Source organism: Oryctolagus cuniculus, chromosome 5 (assembly GCF_964237555.1).
Source record: "Oryctolagus cuniculus chromosome 5, mOryCun1.1, whole genome shotgun sequence".
NCBI lineage: Eukaryota > Metazoa > Chordata > Mammalia > Lagomorpha > Leporidae > Oryctolagus > Oryctolagus cuniculus.
Window position 1 is genome coordinate 71,160,411 of NC_091436.1, and position 20,275 is coordinate 71,180,685.

General features: G+C 47.1%; 1 protein-coding gene across 3 annotated transcripts in view; it reads left to right on the forward strand.

Moving 5' to 3' along the window:
• Positions 1–20,275, forward strand: part of SIM1 (SIM bHLH transcription factor 1) — a 98,572-nt gene that overhangs the window by 23,653 nt on the left and 54,644 nt on the right. For all 3 annotated transcript variants that reach the window (XM_070074625.1, XM_070074626.1, XM_008263315.4), the window contains exons 3-9: positions 5,033–5,115; positions 8,500–8,589; positions 9,483–9,591; positions 9,744–9,829; positions 10,887–11,086; positions 11,299–11,405; positions 12,004–12,151. In XM_070074625.1, the coding sequence (XP_069930726.1) occupies positions 5,033–5,115; positions 8,500–8,589; positions 9,483–9,591; positions 9,744–9,829; positions 10,887–11,086; positions 11,299–11,405; positions 12,004–12,151 (823 nt within the window). The remainder of the gene's footprint in view (positions 1–5,032; positions 5,116–8,499; positions 8,590–9,482; positions 9,592–9,743; positions 9,830–10,886; positions 11,087–11,298; positions 11,406–12,003; positions 12,152–20,275) is intronic.

Genomic DNA, 20,275 nt, shown 5'->3' on the forward strand with positions numbered 1-20,275 from the left:
ACATCTAGGCAGCCTTAAGCTTTTAGAGACACAAATGTGGGTACAAAATGTGAGCTCAGGGGTTTCGGATGCTTTTCTCGGTTGGGCCAGGTATTTCTCAAGAAAAAAAGTTTGGACCTAACGATTTGAGTGAGCCACCCATTGCCAGTCTTTGATCCATGGATTTTTAAATGCTGTGTAGAACCCCAAGTATTCAGGAATGGCTAAAACAGTGTCTGTAGTGGAGCAAATTTTCTCTGCAGGTAGTTCTACACTGGGTGGCTTCCTCCCGGAGTTGCCCGACCCTGGTGGCTCCGGCAAGACCCGGGAGACTCAGGGCCTTCACCGCCCCTTCTGCACCGCCTGAAGCAGGCGGCCGGCTAGGTCGGCTCCCCGTGTCCCCTCCTCTCTCCGTGGCGACCGAGGTCTCCGCGTGGCCTCCTCCACTCCTCAAGCTGGGGGAGTCTGCCCTGCAGTATGGGAGAGTCTGCCCTCCAGAAGGGAGGTCAGGGACAACTCTGACCCCAGCCCGGAGCAAAGGCCGCGCCGGTCGCCGGCCGCCATTCGCGCTGCCCCAAGGACAGGCGGTTGGCTAAACCGTAAGCCCAGATCCGTGTCGATTTGGGCTTTCCCGGGGAGCAGACTTCGCGCCAAGGGCTCTCGAAGCTGGATCCCCAGCTCCTAGGCTGACCTGGCCAGCGCGGGCCTGTGGGGAGTTGGCCTTGCCAAGTCCTGGCCGTGCTCGAATGCCTGAAGTCCTAGGGAGACACCGCTTGAGGCTTTTCAGTCGCCGCGTGGGACACTCTCCTGCGCATTTTCGTCCCCACTTGTGGCCCTGATTCTGCCTTCCCATCGCTTCTGCAGTTCTAGTTCATCAACGTAGGCGGGCCTGGGGACTTGCGGCCACTTTGGCCGGTGGGACCGCTCCGGGCGGGGCCGGAAGCCTAAACTCTGCGCACGGCGAGCGAGCACAGAGAAAGGGTCTGCGCTGTGACCACCGATCTGCACCCCGGATTTACACCGATATTAGAGGATTCTTTGGTCGCGGCTGCGGAGTCTCTGGCTTTCGAGCTGCAGGCCGGGGAAGGCAGTGTAGACACGCACTGCAGAGGGCGGGCGCACGCCATGGGGTCCTGGCTGCGTGGCCCCGCACTGCCCCTGACGCGTTCGGGAGCTCAGCCACACCCGCCCCGTGGCCTGAGAGCGCCGCGGGCGGGGCTGGCCCCAGCGCCGGAGGTGGGAGCGGGTGTGGTCGGTGCAGGAAGCAACCTCCTGCCCAGTTACTGCTCCGAGTTTTTGGGAGCGCCCATTCTCCGTCCCTGTCTTCCCCAGAGAGCCCAGCTGCGGGAGTTCCCGGAGCTCTAACACCAAGAAGACTTGAACTACTCAGGCATCAAGAACCCGTAGGCCCTGCAGGATGCAAGGGACTGGGGGCTTTCAAGCTGGCAGCCCGAGCGGCCAGGACAAGCAGCTCTGGGACCTGAACTGAGAAGTTCCACCTCGGAGGGCTTTCCCAGCCTCAGTCGCCACGGTCAGGTCATGGGACAGCTCCTAGTGGTTGCCTAAAAGGCAATATAAGGCAATCCTTCGCGGACGACACGTTTCTATTGAGATGTAGTGTGTTTATTTATTAAGAGAAAGGAAGAAAAACAGAACAGTAGAACAAGCTCTTGTCTTCCTCCTCTTCCTGAGTGAAGGGGGTGATGATGCCGGGTCTGTAATCTGTATTTTGTCAAGGGTATGAAATTCATTCCGAAGGAATGGCTCGATCAATTTATTTTTGCTGCCTGCAATAACACAGCTGGATGATGCTTTGAGCTCACGCTAGACTGGGGCTCATCATTCATTCGCCAAGAACGGGCCTAAATGGTGCCTGTGGGATTAGGTCAATTTTAGTGGATCTACTTCGCCTCATTTGGTTACTAATTGGTTTCTTGTTTTATAAATCGAAATCTCATTTTCAGGAAATTACAAAACCCGTGCAGTCAGTCCATTGAGGTAATCCTTGGGTCAGGGGGTATTTAAATGGAAATGGCTCAACCGAGCACCAAGGGTAACGCAACAGTCAGAGTTGCCGGGGTTTTCACATGAAATGTGAGCTAGCCCCTTAGATCCATAATAGATACATCCCTTCTAATGCTACTTATGTAAATATGATAAAACAGACTTTAAGGGAAGGGGGGAGGATTCTAGGAGAAGCAAAATTTATCTGCTAAGGTTAATATGGCATATCTTGGAAATCTTCCAAAATAGATTATGTTTTCCTTTGTCTTCGGCCACTTTAGCTGGGGGAAAATCCTTTTGTCTAAAACCCGATTTAGTTATCGCCTCCCTCACAGAGCTGCTTTTCTCCTTTGCAAAAACCCCATTCCCTCGGCCTCACCGAATTACAAGAGAATCTTTAGATCTTGTTCCCACTGTAATCCTGCCGCAAAGGGAGCTGGTTTCCTCCTCATTTTAAACAGACAATCAAAGGATTTGCGAATTTTCTGCGGTAGGTCAAGTGCAGAAACGAAATCTCAGCTTACCCCCCGCGCCAACCGAAATTGGGTGCCTGAGCGCGTCAGATGAGGCAAGCGGAGAGGGGGTCCTGGGGGAAGGCAGGAGGGGAGAAGGGTCTCCCGCCCACCTGAAGACTTTCGGGAACAGGGGGACCTCTGGCCCTGTCTTGGGGGAATTGTCCGCGGCACCTCAAAGGGCGAGCTCAGCCCCGGCATTCAATCAGGACAGGTAGACGAGGGCAACCAGCCCCTTATAAAACATTAACCCAGACCCAACCGTGTGACGGGGATTTCGATGGGGGACACAAGGAGAAGGCAACGCTCCGTGAAAGGAAAATGTCCCGTAAAGCGGTGTGCGCAAGAGAGGTCGAGGGAGGCCCCTGTTAACTTGCGCCGCAGGGACGGGCTGTTTATTAACCAGTGGGGAAGTCTTATGTTCCTTCGTAGGCCCACACTAATGAGCCGCAACCCCCAGAAGACGCACAGGCTCACAGTGGAGGCTGGCGCTGCCGGTTTGGAACCAGTACTTAACCCCGAGTCCAGCCCCGGGGCTTTCTCGGACCCCTGCGATCGGGAGGCCGCCTCCGGGCGTCTTCTAGGTGCTCGAAGAGTCCCTCAAAATTGTGCATGAAGGGTATTTGTTTGTCCCACGCATCCTTTCGGGAGACGCGTCGGCGGTGGCCGATTCCGGCCGGGGGCCGGCGCTCTGCCCTTAGCTCCAGGGAAGTCTTGGGGTTTCAGGACTCCTCTGGGCGCCAGGGCCGGCGCCACCCGCTTGCTTGGCACTCCTGAGAGGTTCCTTTCCCCTTTCCCAGGGCGGTCTCTGCAGTCGATCCCTCCTGCTGCTCTTTCTGGGTTGGGTATGTCTGAACCGGGCTTATAAAAATGAACCTGTAGTGGCGGAAAACTAGCGGGATAAGTTGGCTGAGACTGGAGCAGCGACGGATAGGTGACCCGGCGCGAAGGGGTGTGTACAGGTGGTTGTGACGGGGCCCAGAGGACAGCTGGGACTTGGGCCCGAGAGTCACTCGGGCGAGGGAGGTTGGGGCGGGGAAAAGAGTCAGGTGGGGTTGACCTGGCGCGAGGGAGGGAGAGGAGTCCTGGCGCAGGCGGGGAGCACCAGTGTTTGCAGAGCGGTGGGGAAATCGTTAGATTTATTTAGATGTGCAAACACCCAGAAAGACCCGATTGGAGCTTAAGGGGCACTGCCTGTTAGTCGTTGCTGGGGGTGGGGGTGGGGGTTGTGTTTCTTTGCTTGCTTAGGAAGCAGCTCCTCGCCAATACCGTTAAAATGTCCAATTCGGTGTTTTATTCTAAAAGATCCATTATAACCCCATGTTACAATGCGAGTGTGTTTCTCGTTGTGTACTTCATGATGACTTATCCCTGAACAATAAATCGCCTTAAAAAAAAAAAAGGTCGATTTAAACCGTGTTGAACGGTGTGAGAACGAAAGGATTTAAATACCTAGTGAAAATAATTTTGGCAGCAGCACTGCTTGTTAGAAGATATTGCCCATAAATACTTTCACATAGGTCCAGACAGATTTCTTTTGATTGGTCTTTCTTTTTATAAAAAGGTACTAGAGAAGACTTCATGTTAATTTTTAAAAAATCAGCAGGAGGGTCCTGAGCCTGTTGTTTTGGGGACGTCCCCAGATAAATGGTTTGTGGCAAAATCTCTAAAGATCTTAACGTGGTAGCATCCAGGAAAAGAAGAAACCAGCTTTGTTCATAGAAGATGGTGCCTGGAAAGCAGAGATATGGAATGATTCTTTATGTCCAAAAATGGACTGAAAATATTGCTAAAAAGTCGGTAGCATCGCAAAGTAGTAGCTGCCTTCGAAAGAGCATGAGCGTGTTTTTTTTTCCCCCAATTGATTTTTTTCTTTATTTTTCCGGGGTGCGAAAAAGCAGGAAGAGATGAGATGCAAGTGCTGCCGAAGCCAGGAAAGGAAAAAAAGAGGAGAAAGGTTGTGAAGGGAATGCTAGTGAGCCTCTAGCTGGAAGTCATCCGCACGGAAACGGATTTTTCCGAGGGGGATTGAAGTCGCGGGCTGAGGGAGGAGACTGACGGGGGAAACCCCGCAGCCAATCAGAAAGCCAGCCCCGGACCGGATGGCCCTGGCCGGCCACCTCGGGTCGCTCCGGGGGATGGCGGCTTTCGTTGGGTAAGGGAACGTCCTCGGGCTATGCAGAAGGACGGTGAGGAGAGCTCTGGGCAGAAACGTGTTTCTCAACTCCATAAACACACCCAGTGTTACCGTTAGAGTGCGTTGCAAGGGGCTCCTCCAGGAACCCTCGGGCCACTTGAGGTCCTGCCAGCGGGGTGCTTTGGCGAGGTCGCTGCAGCCCCAGATAAACTGGTCCGCGGGAGGGTGTCTGATGACGGCTTAGAGACCCGTGTGTGTGGAGGGGGAGCATCGCGAACAGAATTTACATGCTTCAGTCTTAGGCTGTACGCGTGTCAGTGCAGGGAATGGGGTGGGGAAGCCCGGGGATATTCGGTCTCTTCGTGTTCCGTCCCCAAAGGATGTGTCTGTGTCTCCGCAGGGCTCGGCGAGGCATGGGGCCACTCGAGTCGGACCAGCCCCCTGGACAATGTTGGCCGAGAACTGGGCTCCCATCTGCTCCAGGTACAGGCATTGGTCTCCCCGCGGCGCATTCACTGGCCCGGAGGCGGGCTTCTAGTTTCTGAGTTGAAAAGAGAGAAAGAGAGAAAAGGGTGGTGGTGGGGGGGGGGTGTGGAGGAGGGAGAGAGAAATGCAACCTGGACATGGCCCTCTCTGAACCCAGCAGCTTCTCCCAAGTCAGAACTCAAGCTCTCAAGTTTGCTGGGTGCCTACAGCATGAGAGGCTGACAGGGAGACAAGGTGGCAAAGGAGACTTCGTACTAGGAATGCAGCCCCAGGGACCCACCAGGACCTCCAGACCAGGGGAGGGGTGCTATTTGTCACCACTGGGCTGAGGGAACTGGAGCGGCCCAGGCGAGTGTCCGAGGCTGTGTGGCAGAGCAGTCCGAAATGAAGGGTTTACGGAGGAAATAACGAGTCTGGTAGAAATGTCCGATGGTGCTCCAAGCCCCCCACATTCTGGATCCAGCTGTGTGTGCAGCTCACATCCTCTGATCCCCATAGCGCCCCCCTCTTCCTGCTTCACCCCAGGGCACCCTGGTCACCTACTGACCCCAGAGTCCATCCTCCCCCAGTAATGAGATCATCAATGTGAGGTGCCCAGTACTTTGTTTACAGTGCTTACCATTTGAAATTGACCGTCACCTGCTTATATCGAAGAACAAATATTTTAAATACAAAACTCACAGTGCCATTTTTAGGTTTGACTGTCGTCCCACACCCTACACCATTTTTATTATTAAACACTACTGGGGCTTCTTGCATAGGAGTCTTGAACATGGGAGAATCCCAGCCAGTTGTCCCTCCTGGTTGGGTGTGAGTGGCATCTCTTGGCAGGAGGCCACAGCTTTTCTTGTCCAATTGCTACCCAGTTCCTTTCTCCCTCCTAGAGATCAAAGAAACATAAGTTTCACAGAACAAAGAAAGGGCTTGAGCAAGCATTCGGTCACTGACCTGGCCTCCACGCCTCTGAGTTTATCTAGTAGGGCAACTGTAACTCTATAACTCCCTTGTCTGACACACTGTTCATCAGAAGTCCCAGGGCCACCACATCTGTCCATATTCCCAAATAATTTCTCTTAGCAATATAAACAAGAAAATAAAATTCATATAATCCCTCACCCCTTCTAGCTCTTGCCCAGTCTCCTTCCTCTTCTTTAACCCAAACTTCTGGTGCGACTTACACCTCCAATTTCCTTGGTTCATCTTCCCACTCTTCACTTCCACACCCTGGCAATTGGGTGTCTCTCTCCCCCCCCCCACTGTGCTCTGCACAGACTCCACCACACATTGACAATGAGGATTAGATACTCATCTCTTCTACCTGAACTCCTTCCACAAACAGAGGAGGCTCAACTGCATGCCAGAAGGAGAGCCCTGCCTTGTGGAGTACATATTCTAAGGAGAGTAGCCTTACAAACCCACACAGGTCTCCTGCATTAGTATATCAGGTGGTGTAGGTGGTATGGGGAAAAATAAGGAGAAGGAGGAGGGCTGTGTTTGAGTCATGTTTGCTATGTAAAATACAGATGGTTTCAGAGGATCTGAGCATAAATGCCACTGAGAAGGCGACATTTGAGTAAAGACATGAATGAGAAGACATGGATGACTTGACATTCTCTCCTTTCTTCTATTTCTAAAGGATATTTCCTTGTTTATTTTCTCTTCGTGTCTCCTCCTTTGATTTTCCCACAATTGACTGGTATGCAAGTTCGGTAATTTCTGAAAGATTCAGTCTCTATTTTCCCTCTCATGGCTTCAAGGCCTCTGGGATAATCTCAGCAATACCACCACCTCAATTCCTTTCTCCGCATGACCTCAGCCTATATCTGTAGTGCAGACACCCTATCCTGAGCTCCACAACTTTATTTCCTATTGCCAACTGCATGCATACATCTAAGGGAAGTCTTCATGCACCTGAAGTTTAGTATCTCCAAGAGAAGAATCTAATATCTCCCTCCTCCAGACTTCCATTCATACAGGATCTCACTATGTTCCCATAAATATTCAATCTTGCTCAATACCCTTAGAACAACCTTGCAGTCAACCTCAACTCCTCTGTGGTACTAGTCAGCAGGAATTAGATGCTTTCCCTTCTTTACCCTGTGACCACCTAGTTTCAGGGTTGACTATCTGTGCTACAGCTTGCCATTCTGTTCCCATCCTCCCTCTATTCTCCTGTAGGTCACTGTCCACAATCTGCCAGAAAAAAAAATTTTTAAAAGCACATCTAGGTTTGTTATTCTCCCCCTTTGAAACCTCTGTTGGAACCCAAATATATAGGGACAACTTTGGATACCTCATATTGACATTGAAACTCTAAAAATTCTCTAAAAATTAGTCCATTGCAGGTGTACTTTCTTAGCTTCACCTCCAGTACACAAAACTCATCACTTCAGAATACACCAGATCTGTCCTCCCCCCAGGTCCCTGTGCTTGCCACATCATTCCTTCCACTTACCACATCTTTTCTCCAGTCCAAGCTTCCTTGTCAAGGTTCTGCTCCTCCAAGGCCTCTTTGATTCTCCCCTTTGCCTCTAGGCAATGAGACCCTGTGCCCCCTGCCTACTTAAACTCTTTCTATTCAGTGTTGTTGTTATTATCACTATCTTCAGGCCAGTCACCCCTGCTGGACTCCTAGAGCAGGGTCTGACTCATCCCCTGTCTCCACTGCCTGGAATGAGGCCTCATTCACAGAGATAAAGGAACAGTGAAAGTCGAAGACTTTCCTTCATTGAGAGCCTGTCAGTTTGATGCCTCAATGTAAACACCCACACATACACACTATAGCACTGCTCTATGGACTTGCTGCTTGTAGAGCCTCTCATCTCCTAAATCCCCCTCTCCTGGACTCTTTCCAGAGCCACTGGCCAGCTTCCTTCTGTCTACAAACTTCAGACTGCCAGCCCTTCCATGTCAACTAGTGACTCCTGCAGCCAATCTTTCCCAACCCTGCACTTACTCTTTCACTGCTCACTCTCACACCGCCTTACCGAGCCTTTCAGCTCTGTTGCAGGAACCTCTCATTCTTGCAGTGACAATCATCCCAAGACCTTAACCAATGTTTATCATAGGCTGTGATTCCCTGCCACTCCAGAACTTCCCTCTGTGTTACAGAGGTGTGTCTTTGTCCATTTGGATGGATCCTCAGTCTGTGAGGTGTTAGCCTTGTTCACCACATTCTCGGGTTATCTCTGCCAGTGTACTGCATGCCCCCACTACTTACACCTTTGGAATGGACGAAAGAGGGGGGCTCTTATGGCTGGTTTCATGTCCCTCTCTGAGTCCCTGCACTTCTGGCTGAATGTCTCCAAGCTCTGTCCTTCCTGCTTCCATTTCTCCAGATAGCCTAGAGGACTCTCTATTTACTCTATTTTTCCTCCCCAGACCCTGGATGGCTTCATCTTCGTGGTGGCCCCAGATGGGAAGATCATGTACATTTCAGAGACAGCCTCAGTCCACTTGGGTCTTTCTCAGGTAGGTGAGTGGTCCACACTTCCAGCCTGCAGTGTTTACAGCCAGAGCTGGAAGCAGGTGGGAGGGGCTTCCTCCAAACCTTTTATATCTGTATTTCTGGAAAGCAGTCAGCTGACAGAAGGACTCTTTCAACAGTCTCCATCTCACTATTCTTCTTTTTCCTTTAGCTTCTGCCTTAGGCCCCAAAATGGTTACTTTTTTGAGTTCCTACCATAAACCAGACACCCTGGGAAGGAGTTGCACACTTACCTGATGATGTATTCACCAGAACATTGCTAAGGAGCTACTATGCTACTATTATCACTACAACTATTATTATCATTATTTTTAAAAATGATTTATTTGAAAAGCAGAGTTACACACACACACACACACACACACAGAGAGAGAGAGAAAGAGAGAGAGAGAGAGAGAGAGAGAGAGAGAGAGAGAGAGAGAGAGATCACACTTCTATCTTCTGGTTCACTTCCCAAATAGCAGCAATGGTTGTGTCTGAGCCAGGAGCCTCTTCCAAGTCTCCCACATAGGTTCAGCAGCCCAAGCACTTGGGCCATCTTCTGCTGCTTTCCCAGGTACATTAGCAGGGTGCTGGATTGGAAATGGAGCAGCCAGGATTCGAACTGGCACCCATATGGGATCCTGACAGTGCAGTTGGCAGCTTTACCCTGCTATGCCACAGCTCCAGCTCCAACTATAATTATCTCAAGAGAAAGAATCTGAGGCTTAGGTAGACTGCAATAGGTAGCTAGCAGTGGAGATGGCATTAGAACTCGGGACTGACTCCAGAGTTTCTGTCCTGTCTCCATGCTCCTGCAGGCCTCCTTGAGCAGTCTTTCAGGCCCTTCGCAGGGCATTCTACCAGCATGGAGATGGTGATACTCTCCTCTTTACAGGTAGAGCTGACTGGAAACAGCATTTACGAGTACATCCATCCAGCTGACCACGACGAAATGACTGCGGTGCTTACCGCCCACCAGCCCTACCACTCTCACTTCGTGCAGGGTAAGGTGGACATGTGTCTGCGACACTCGGGCCCATCCTCCCATCCTTCGCAGACTGCTTGTGGTTTGCTTTCCATATTAGTCGTGGCAGGGACTGGCGCCAGCCTGCCTGCCTGCCTCCCGTCCTGAGCACCCCTCCGCTCCTCTCTCCAGAGTACGAGATCGAGCGCTCCTTCTTCCTGAGGATGAAGTGCGTCTTGGCCAAGCGGAACGCCGGCCTCACCTGCGGCGGCTACAAGGTGCATGGCTTTGAGCTGAAAGATGGACACCGGACACCGCCTGGTGGCCTGGTGTAGGCGGATGAGGCAGGACACTGGCGTGTCCAGTGTGCGAGGGACGTCCCTAAAGCAGGACCGCCCCGCGTGCACCCACAGCATGCGTCAGAGTGCAGCGCTCCACCAAGGGTCTCAGACCTTTACCAACTCCCGGGGGCTATGCTTAAAGATTAAGCCTGACTGGGTCCAGATGCTGCACAGCCGCGGGATGGGGGTGGGCCAGAGTGGGAATTGTCACCTGTGTTCCATAGAGAAGGGCCCCAAGGGTCCGTAGGTTTTTGAAGTGGGGGTGGGGGGTGGGTGGAACTATGGCTTCGCGTTAGGACTCCTGAAGAGGTTAAGGACCAGAGCTTTAGCTCGGAAATTGTAGTTCTCAGGTTGAATGAACTGAACGTCAGGGGAAAGCGGGGTCCAGGGACCCAGTTCGCGATTTGGAAGTGTTAGGGTCAGTGGTGGCCTGGGCTTGTGCAGCTTTTACTAGTTCCCAGGTGAGTTCAGGGTGGCGGAGAAGTTACTTTTTCTTTTTTTGTTTTTAAAGATTTATTTATTTGAAGGGCAGAGTTAGAGAGAGAGAGAGAGAGAGAGAGGTATCTTCCAATTGCTGGTTCACTTCTCAAATGGCTGCAATGGTCATGGCTGACACAGGTCCAAGCCAGGAGCCTGGAGCTTCTTCTGGGTCTCCCATGTGGGTTCAGGGGCTCAAGCACTTGGGCTGTCTGCCGTTTTCCTAGGCCATTAGCTGGGAGCTGGATCTGAAGAGTTGCAGCCCTGCAGCCAGGACTCCAACCGGTGCCCATGTGGGATCTGGAGTGGTAGGCAGAGGTTTTAGCTGTTGCAGCTCAGCCAGCCCGTCACTCTGAGACATCTTAGAGCACCCATACATCTGGACCCCTTAGTGTAAGGGCGTGGCCCACACCTCGTTTGTGGCTGAATAGAGCCTCCAGGTGTTTTAACTCCTGGCTTATCTTTTTGAGGCTCTTCCTGGCTGTAGCGGAATCTCGCCCCTCCCCCTGTGCTGCAGGTCATTCACTGCAGCGGCTACCTGAAGATCCGCCAGTACAGCCTGGACATGTCCCCCTTTGACGGTTGCTACCAGAACGTAGGCCTGGTGGCGGTGGGCCACTCGCTGCCTCCCAGCGCCGTCACGGAAATCAAGCTGCACAGCAACATGTTCATGTTCCGCGCCAGCCTGGACATGAAGCTCATTTTCCTGGACTCCAGGTGGGTGGGCAGGGCCGAAACCCGCGTCCCCAAGCGTGAGGGCGGCTGAGCTTTCTGCCCAAACTGTGAGCCCATTTTGTAGATGAGGCAACTAACCCCGGCCCTGCAAAATGAGGGCGGACATCCAGATTTGAGACTGCTGTCCCGGATGTGTATGTGAGGGGATGTACCCTGCATGTGCATACTCATCTCGCCGGGACTGTTCTCCGCAGGGTGGCGGAGCTGACGGGCTACGAACCTCAGGACCTGATCGAGAAGACGCTATACCATCACGTGCACGGCTGCGATACCTTCCACCTGCGCTGCGCGCACCACCTGCGTAAGACACCACCCTACCCATCTCCCTCTCTCAGGGGCTGGCGGGGAGCGCGATTTAAGCCCCCGCAAGCGGACAGATGGGAGCCCTAGTCGCCTGGCGATGGTGGTGGGTGAATCTCACGCTGTGCCTTGCCACAGCATGTTCGGACGTTGGGCCCTACCTGGTTTTTTTGACGTCCACGGGCCGCTCACACAGGTGGAGGGGGTTGTTTCTGGGCGAAATCCTTCCCTTCCCGGAGGAGTTGTCTCATTCTCCTATTGACGTGCTCCCGGACCCGCAGCCTCGCTACAGACGCTTTGCGGTGAGCTTTGTCTCCCGGAACTGGGAACCTGCGCGTCAGAGTTCAGTCGCCCCCACCCTTCCTTCAGCTGCTCCTGCTTTTGTTAATAGCGGCCACCCCTTATAAGGGAGACCGGAAGGCTCAATGCAATTTAACAGGACAATCAATTCAATTGGGAATTTGACTGCTGCCTCTCCCTCCTGCCTGGCACAGTTATTGAGGCCCACAGGGGGTCCGCACTCCCTCCACTTGGGGTTGCATTTGGGACCAGTCGGGGGCAGGCTGGTTCAGCGCCGTGTGCGTCTGTCTCTCCATCAGTGCTGGTGAAGGGGCAGGTGACCACCAAGTACTACCGGTTCCTGGCGAAGCACGGCGGCTGGGTGTGGGTGCAGAGCTACGCGACCATCGTACACAACAGTCGCTCTTCCAGGCCACACTGCATAGTCAGCGTCAACTACGTCCTCACGTGAGTGCCAGTCCGGGGGCCCCTTCGCCCGCGGCCGGCGACCTTGCACTCCGCCGCTTCTGCCCTCGCTAGGGTGCTGGCTGAGCTGGCAGGAGGCAGATGGAGCGCTTTCATGTTTTGGAAGAGGCTTCCTGGGCTGTTTTCTGAAGAAAGATTTAGGACTTCCCCCGGCACATTCCATTTCTCTCAAACTTTTAAGCGAATTCTGCATTAAATAAAACTTAATGCGGCAGAAAGAAGAGGGAAGGAGGGAAGAGAGTGAGAGGGAAAGAGGAGAGGGAGAGAGAGAGAGAAGAAGAGGAAGGGATCTGACGTACGGAGCCATTTATGGGTAACAAACAGGACATCTGTTTCACTTTTTCAGATCTGGGGTTTGAAGTTCTTAATTTTAACCAGAGTCTCCAATCAAAGTTAAGAGTTCTGAGGCGGTGATTCTTGCCCTGAACCTCAAAGAAGGTTTAAGGGACCAGGAGCCTCTGACTTTAGCCCCAGAAAGCAAAGGGACCCGAGCTAATGTTGGAAATCCTGGCCGGCGCCCAGACCCCGCAAAGCATAACTGCTTCTCTGGGAGGAGGACTGAGCTCCGGGTGCCACCCGCGGGCGCAACTCCCTGGGCGGCTGCAAGGGCCGCATCGGAGCCTTATTCTTTGATCATTACTAGTTGCCCGCGTGGTCCTGGACGCCGATCACGTGGCCTGGTCTGTGACTGGTGCAGAAGACACGTTCTGTATCATGTTTGTGAAAGTTGCTTAGGGTTGAAGCTTTTATGAAGAACCCTTTTGTGTGCGTAGACGCTGTGTTTTGGGGAGTTGAAATGCTTGTGATTTCAGGGTACCTCAGGAATTATTTACTTTGTAAGCGTTGACACATGAAGCACTTAGTAGAAATACTGCTTTGACATTAGGAAATTGGTTAAGGGGTGCTCTTTGGGATAGATTACATTATAGGCAGTAGGAGTAGATGCATTCCACATTGTTTTAAATTATCAAATTAAAAATGTAGTAGTTGGAAATATTATGCTTGGCAATAAGACTATTTGCACTGCGCACTGTTTAATAAGAAAATTTAATTCAATAGACTTAGAAAATGAATTTAGTTTAGATGAGGATTCAGTATTCAGGACTACTAGCTGGTTATTAAGAATCATTTAATTTCCTTCATTTTAATAGAGTGTTAAAATAAACACTATCAGATTTTAGTTAAAGCAAGAAAATCATGTATTTTAGTACAGAATAGAAAATATACCAATATTTTATCATAAAATGAAACCGTCTATTTTATGAATGCAGTTTTTTATATTGTTAAAATAAACATAAGAAAAAATGGCAAAGGCATAATTCATAAAATAAGTCACTTTGTGAAGCAGAAGTATTAAAGGGTGAAAAATTATGTCTGCTCACCATGGAAAGGAAGCGGAATTCTTTAAGAAGGTGCTTTGTATGTCTGACACATCACAGGCAGTTGTACCTACACTCTGTTGTCTGGTGGGTGCCTGTGGTTAGTAATCATTTTTTATCAAACAGCAGGGTACATAGTCACACAGACCCATATAAATGATCTGAATGAAGTTAGACCTCCCAATGGGCAAAGTTAATTTATGTTTGGAGTCATTTTGAAATATTCTGTTTTGTTTTCCAGTGGTTAAGTACACTTTTTTCTTCTGTTGACTATGTCATTCTTCACTCTATATACTTCTTCAGAGCTGCAGAATTAGATGATCAACTTTACATCAGATTAAAAAGATGTAATGAGGATGAATATATGATTTACAGAAGGAAAGATAGCATGGCACAGTTTTTTGAACATTTTACACCTCTGAATGAAAGTAGAAGTAAACAGAGAGAAGCACAAAACACAAGTACACAGATGAAAAGCTGTAATTGATTACCTTTTTATGAGTCTCAGTTCCAATTCCTTGTATAAAAATTCTTAGAGAAATTTTTATAGCTGCAAATGTGGAAACTGCTTTAAATAAAATGTCATTAAGTGGCTCTGTGAGTGTTGACAGGATTTTCATAATGAACAGGTTGCAGTTTATTTGATGTGTATATCACACATCTGGCTGGAAGTTACTAATTTACATTGTCTTAGCAAATTAAATAGATGGCTATTGATTCTCTGTGGTAGCTGTGAACTACCACATACGTTTGTTTTTAGGGCTGCTTCTCTATGGAGTCTGAGAATGATAAGTGAATTCTTTCCAAATGCACCACCTTAAGCATTAAAACCACAAACTACCAAATAATTTGACTTGCCAGGTGATTTCCAAATTTAGACATTTGAACAGCAAACATTTTGAAGGGATTTTCACACCATGAAAGTAGAGGGGATTTTAAAGAAGCACTGATCAAATGAAGAAGGTGTGAAGTTTTGTGACAGCTATGTTCATGAACAGCTGATTGTTCTCATTTCCTGATTTTAAGTTCATTGTTGAAGTTAAAATGTACTTAAAAATTAGTTATCAGCTAAAAAAAAGCAGTGATTAGTAGAAATATTCAGTAATTTTGTTCAAGTAAGTAGTTACAACAAAACATATAGGAAAACTGTATTATTTTAGAGGCAGATGTTGTTATGGCCTGTTTTTTACTGGCTTTTGTATGACCACTATTTGTTCTGAAAATCTGGAGGAGGGAATAAGGAGTTGTTTGAGTTAATTAAAATTGTCTTAGTTTCTGTGCTTCAGTGAAACTTTTATCTCTTCATTAACTTCCCCAACAAAACAAAACAAAAACCTGATCAGTTTATGTTCTCCTATAATATATACATACTCTGGTAGCTTTGCCTTGTACATTAAACATTTTTTTTTTTTTTTTTTTTGACAGGCAGAGTGGATAGTGAGAGAGAGAGACAGAGAGAAAGGTCTTCCTTTTGCCGTTGGTTCACCCTCCAATGGCCGCCGCGGCTGGTGCGCTGCAGCCAGTGCATCACGCTGATCCAAAGGCAGGAGCCAGGTGCTTCTCCTGGTCTCCTATGGGGTGCAGGGCCCAAGCACTTGGGCCATCCTCCACTGCCTTCCCGGGCCACAGCAGAGAGCTGGCCTGGAAGAGGGGCAACCGGGACAGAATCCGGCACCCCGACCGGGACTAGAACCCAGTGTGCCGGCGCCGCTAGGCAGAAGATTAGCCTAGGGAGCTGCGGCGCCGGCCCATTAAATATTATTTATAAATTATGAGGGCTCATGGCTTTGAATTGAGCATTAAGTGGAATAGGCCTTGCTCTCTGATTAGTTTCAAGAAGATATGTGAATGGAGATAGTGCCTAGAAACAGTGAATGTTGGGGAAAGTCAAGAAAGTGTGGAGAGTAAAAGGAAACTATCCTATGTAAAGGCCAAAGTGATTTCCTTGATTTCACATTTGCTTGAGTTTGTTTAATTGGTAGTGTTAATTATTTATAGTCAATTCAGAAGGAAAACATTAGTACTTAATGTGAAAAAAAATTGAGGCTTTGGAACATCTAATAAATCAGGGAAAATAATTTCTAGGGCATTGGAAAGTCTTGGTTCCTTTTATCTTTTTAAAACATTGTATATTTTAAAAATAAGATACATTCTGTCATGTGTACAGATACAACAATGAAGTATAAAACACCTAGATTTCCAAAAAATTTATTTCTTTATTTGAAAGACAGAGCTATAGAAAGACAGGAAGAGAGATCTTCCACCTGTTAGTTCACTCCCCAAATGGCAACATTAGCCAGGACTGGACCAGGCCAATGCCAGGAGCCGGGAGCTCCATCCAGGTCTTCCAGATGTGTGGCAGAGACCCAAGTATTTAGTCTATCTGTTGCTTTCCCATGCACATTAGCAGGAAGCTAGATCAGAAGCAGAGAAGCTGGAACTCAAACCAGCAGTTTGATATGGGATGTTGGCATCTCAAATAGCCACTTAACCCATTGTACAATGACACTGGCCCTTAGAATCCCTTAAAATTTAAATTTATATATATACACATATATATATAAATTTAAGATTTATTTTATTTATTAGAAAGGCAGAGAGACAGGGAGAGAGAGGTCTTTCATCTGCTGCTTCACTCCCCAAATGGCCTCAATGATCAGGGCTGAAGCCAGGAACCAGGACCTTCTTCTGGATCTCCTATTTGGGTGGCTGGGGCCCAAGCACCTGACACATTTTCTGTTTCCCAGGCACTTTAGCAGGGAGCCGGATCGGAAGTGGAGTAGCCAGGACTTGAAATGGGGCCCATTTGGGATGTCAGCATTGCAGGTGGCAATTTTATCCACTGTGCCACAATGCTGGCCCCCTATTTTAAAATATTTACAAAACTAACTTTCAAATAAAAATTTGAGATTAGTACAATGAATATCCATATACACATCATTTAGATTCAACAGCTGTTAATGTTTTCTTCATTTGCTTTATATATATCTCTCTCTCTTTGTGTAGTTTTCCCTACTAAATAACTTCAACATAAGTTACAGACATCATGATACTTCATTCTAAAGTAGCATTCTCCTACCTAGCCATGGTACCATTCATGGTGACACATTTAAAGTATTCAAAATTACTATATGCTTGCAAAAATATTGATAGTGCTAGTGTACTGATGCCATTTAAAACAATCTGCTGCTCATATTCATTAAATACTCATTGGTATATAACCTCAGTCCAATTGACAGATGATATTTTTATGAGAGGATTTCTATAGGGTACAGTTCTAAATGTTGCTGAATTCCCAACTAGATTTCTAAGGAAAATTGTAAGCTAATGTAGTTCTGCTATTGTTCTAAGTAAAAGAAATTGGAGTGAGTGAATGATTTGGTAATTTTGGAATCAGATTTAATATTTTCAACCATTTTTTTTTTGTGTGTGGTTGGTAAAGAGGATTTCTTGGCTTATTTCATTCCTAAGTTTGGGATGGAACACTGCTTTAGTGGAAAATCTCACATAGGGTTTTAACGTTATTCAATGCGCATATAGGAGGAAGTAGTATTCTGTGTTAAAATTTTTATTGTTGTGTTACTAAAATAACAAATGAGAGACCATTCACATTGGTGGTATGTATAACATTTGCTATCTACAAAATAACCCTTTCAAGTTTGTAGAAAAGTTGGGACAAATATTAAAAGAGGGGGCCAGTGCCTTGGCGCACTAGGTTAATCCTTCGCCTGCAGCACTGGCATCCCATATGGCTGCTCCTTTTCCAGTCCAGTTCTCTGCTGTGGCCGGGGAAGGCAGTGGAGGATGGCCCAAGTCTTTGGGCTCCTGCACCCACATGGGAGACCAGGAGGAGGAGGCACCTGGCTCCTGGCTTCAGATTGGTGTAGCTCCTGCCGTTGTGGCCATTTGGGGAGTGAACCAATGGACAGAAGACCTTTCTCTCTGTCTCTCCCTCTCACTGTCTGTAACTCTACCTGTCAAATAAATAAATAAGAATCTTAAAAAAACCCCAAATATCAAAAGAGACATATTTCCTTTGTGTAAAAGAAAAGATAAAAACTGTCTGCATGCTAATTTTACAGGCTTAGTGCTTTTTGTTTGTTTGCATATCATTGTATGCTCTCACAATTAACCATTGTAAGAACTATTGCAGTTTTCATAATTAAAAGAGATTTTTAATTGTTAATGACTTTTGTGAATGTAAAATCTTATTTTGACCATAAAGTAGCAAATGTTAAAATATGATAATATTGGTTTGCTCTTTCAAGTATAATAATGGTGCTGAGTTAATTTAGGTGTTGAAGATAAAAAAAGTTTTTATTTAAATAAATACCAGGGATATTACTCATATTATTATTTGGAAATTTTTGAAAATGAATTTTAAAGACTTGATCAATAAAATGTTCAGTTATCAAAATAGATTTTATTGCCAGGTTAGCAAAATCATTCTTTTATATTATAAATAATGTCAAATGAAAGCACCTTTTGACTTAAGTTACAGCAAATATAAAATAATTTGTTCTAGTGCTTCATTTCTGTTGGAACACTTGTATAAATTTAATCTATTTGAAGTAATCATTATGCATGAATGTATACCCATACATTAGATAAGATCCTTAATTGTATTTATTTATAAAATTTATAAAATTTATTTACTTGTGTAGATTTAATCTATTTGAAGTAATCATTTATTTATTTATAAAATTTATTTATTTGTATAGATTTAATCTATTTGAAGTAATCATTATGCATGAATATATACCCATACATTAGATAAGATCCTTAATGGTATTTATTTCTTTATAAAATTTATTTATAAAAATGTATTTATTATTATTATATGGAACATCAAAGTCCCAGTTGTCTTTTTCAGGTGATATTTTATGTAATTTAATGATTGTAAAAACAAATTGAAGACACATTTCTATTAATAGTAATTTATAACTACCAAAACATTTCTTTTTTTGACAGGCAGAGTTAGTGAGAGAGAGAGACAGAGAGAAAGGTCTTCCTTCCGTTGGTTCACTGCCCCCAAATGGCCACTGCGGCCAGCGCACTGCACTGATCCAAAGCCAGGAGCCAGGTGCTACCTTCTGGTCTGCCATGCGGGTGCAGGGACCCAAGCACTTGGGCCATCCTCCACTGACTCCCGGGCCACAGCAGAGAGCTGGATTGGAAGAGGAGCAACCAGGACAGAATCCGGTGCCCCATCTGGGACTAGAACCGCGGGGTGCTGGCGTTGCAGGCAGAGGATTAGCCTAGTGAGCCATGGTGCCGGCCAACATTTTATTAAAAGGAAGAGCTGGGTGACTTAGTCTCCTTTGAAATAAATAAAAGTACTCACTTAAATAATCTTATAGTTCATACACTGTTTAATTTTATTTTTATCAAAATATTCTGTAGTTATAGATTCATGTTTTATGAACTTATAAACTTTATATTTCTTACACAAATGCTGAGTGTAATATTTCTTTCTTTTTTTTAAGATTTATTTATTTATTTGAAAGTCAGAGTTACACAGAAAAAGAGGAAAGGCAGAGAGAGAGAGAGAGAGAAAGAGAGAGGTCTTTCATCTGCTGGTTCACCCTCCCAATTGGCCACAACGACCGGAGCTGTGCTGATCTGAAGCCAGGAGCCAGTTAGGTCTCCTATGCGGGTGCAGGGGCCCAAAGACTTGGGCCATCTTCTGTTGCTTTCCCAGGCCATAGCAAAGAGCTGGATCGGAAGTGGAGCAGCCAGGACTCGAACCAGCACCCACATGGGATGCTGGCACTGCAGGCAGCAGCTTTACCTGCTATGCCACAGTGCCGGCCCCTGAATGCAATATTTCTTAAAGTGTTATCACTTTAGTCACCTGTTTGACATCTTTTCAAGGTGATTGGGCCAGAGACTGCACTTTCCGTTTTCCAGGTAGGGAGACAGAGGCTCAGATCAGTGGAGTAGGGAGTACAGCCAGGAGTTTAGGGGTTGCTATGTTGACTCCTACTGCATCTGCTGCTCTCTGTGTATTGGGGTGGGAGTTGGCATTGTTTTGAAGAAGAAAATGTCTAAGAGAAGGGGATTTAAATGAGTGAGGCCTGTAGTATTCAGCCTACCCAACTTGAAGATAGGTTTTTTTTTTTTAATTTAATGAATGCATTTTTACATAGATACAACTTTAGGAGATAGGTTTTGATTTGGGCCATCTTCCACTGCTTTTTCAGGCCATAACAGAGAGCTGGATTGGAAGTGGAGCAGTTGGGACTTGAACTGGTGCCCTTACAGGATGCTGGCCCTGTAGGTGACAGCTTTATGCACTATGCCACAGCGCTGGCCCCAGATACTGAGATTAGCCGTGCTCGTTTCTCAGTGACATCAATTAATATATAATTTTTTTTCCTGTGAGTCTCATGAAGGACCTTTGCATTTTATAATAAAAAATGTGGCCCGCAGACATTTAGTTTTTTACTGAATTGCTTGTTTTTAGATAACACAGATAACATTACTGCCATCACTAATTTCTACATTTCTGTAATTCTACAGCCTTAGCATTTTATGTTCTTGTTAAAAAAAAACATTAAACTAAATGTCAGCCAAGTAATCCTTTTTATCAGACTTGACACAAATTGCCTCTTGTGGCCATGGTGTACTCCTTAGATGGTGTGTGTGCCCTTATATATGTGTGTGAGGGGAGAATGGAGGAGATCTGAATGCAGCAGCAGATGTCCCCTGGGGTTCTGTCAGAGAC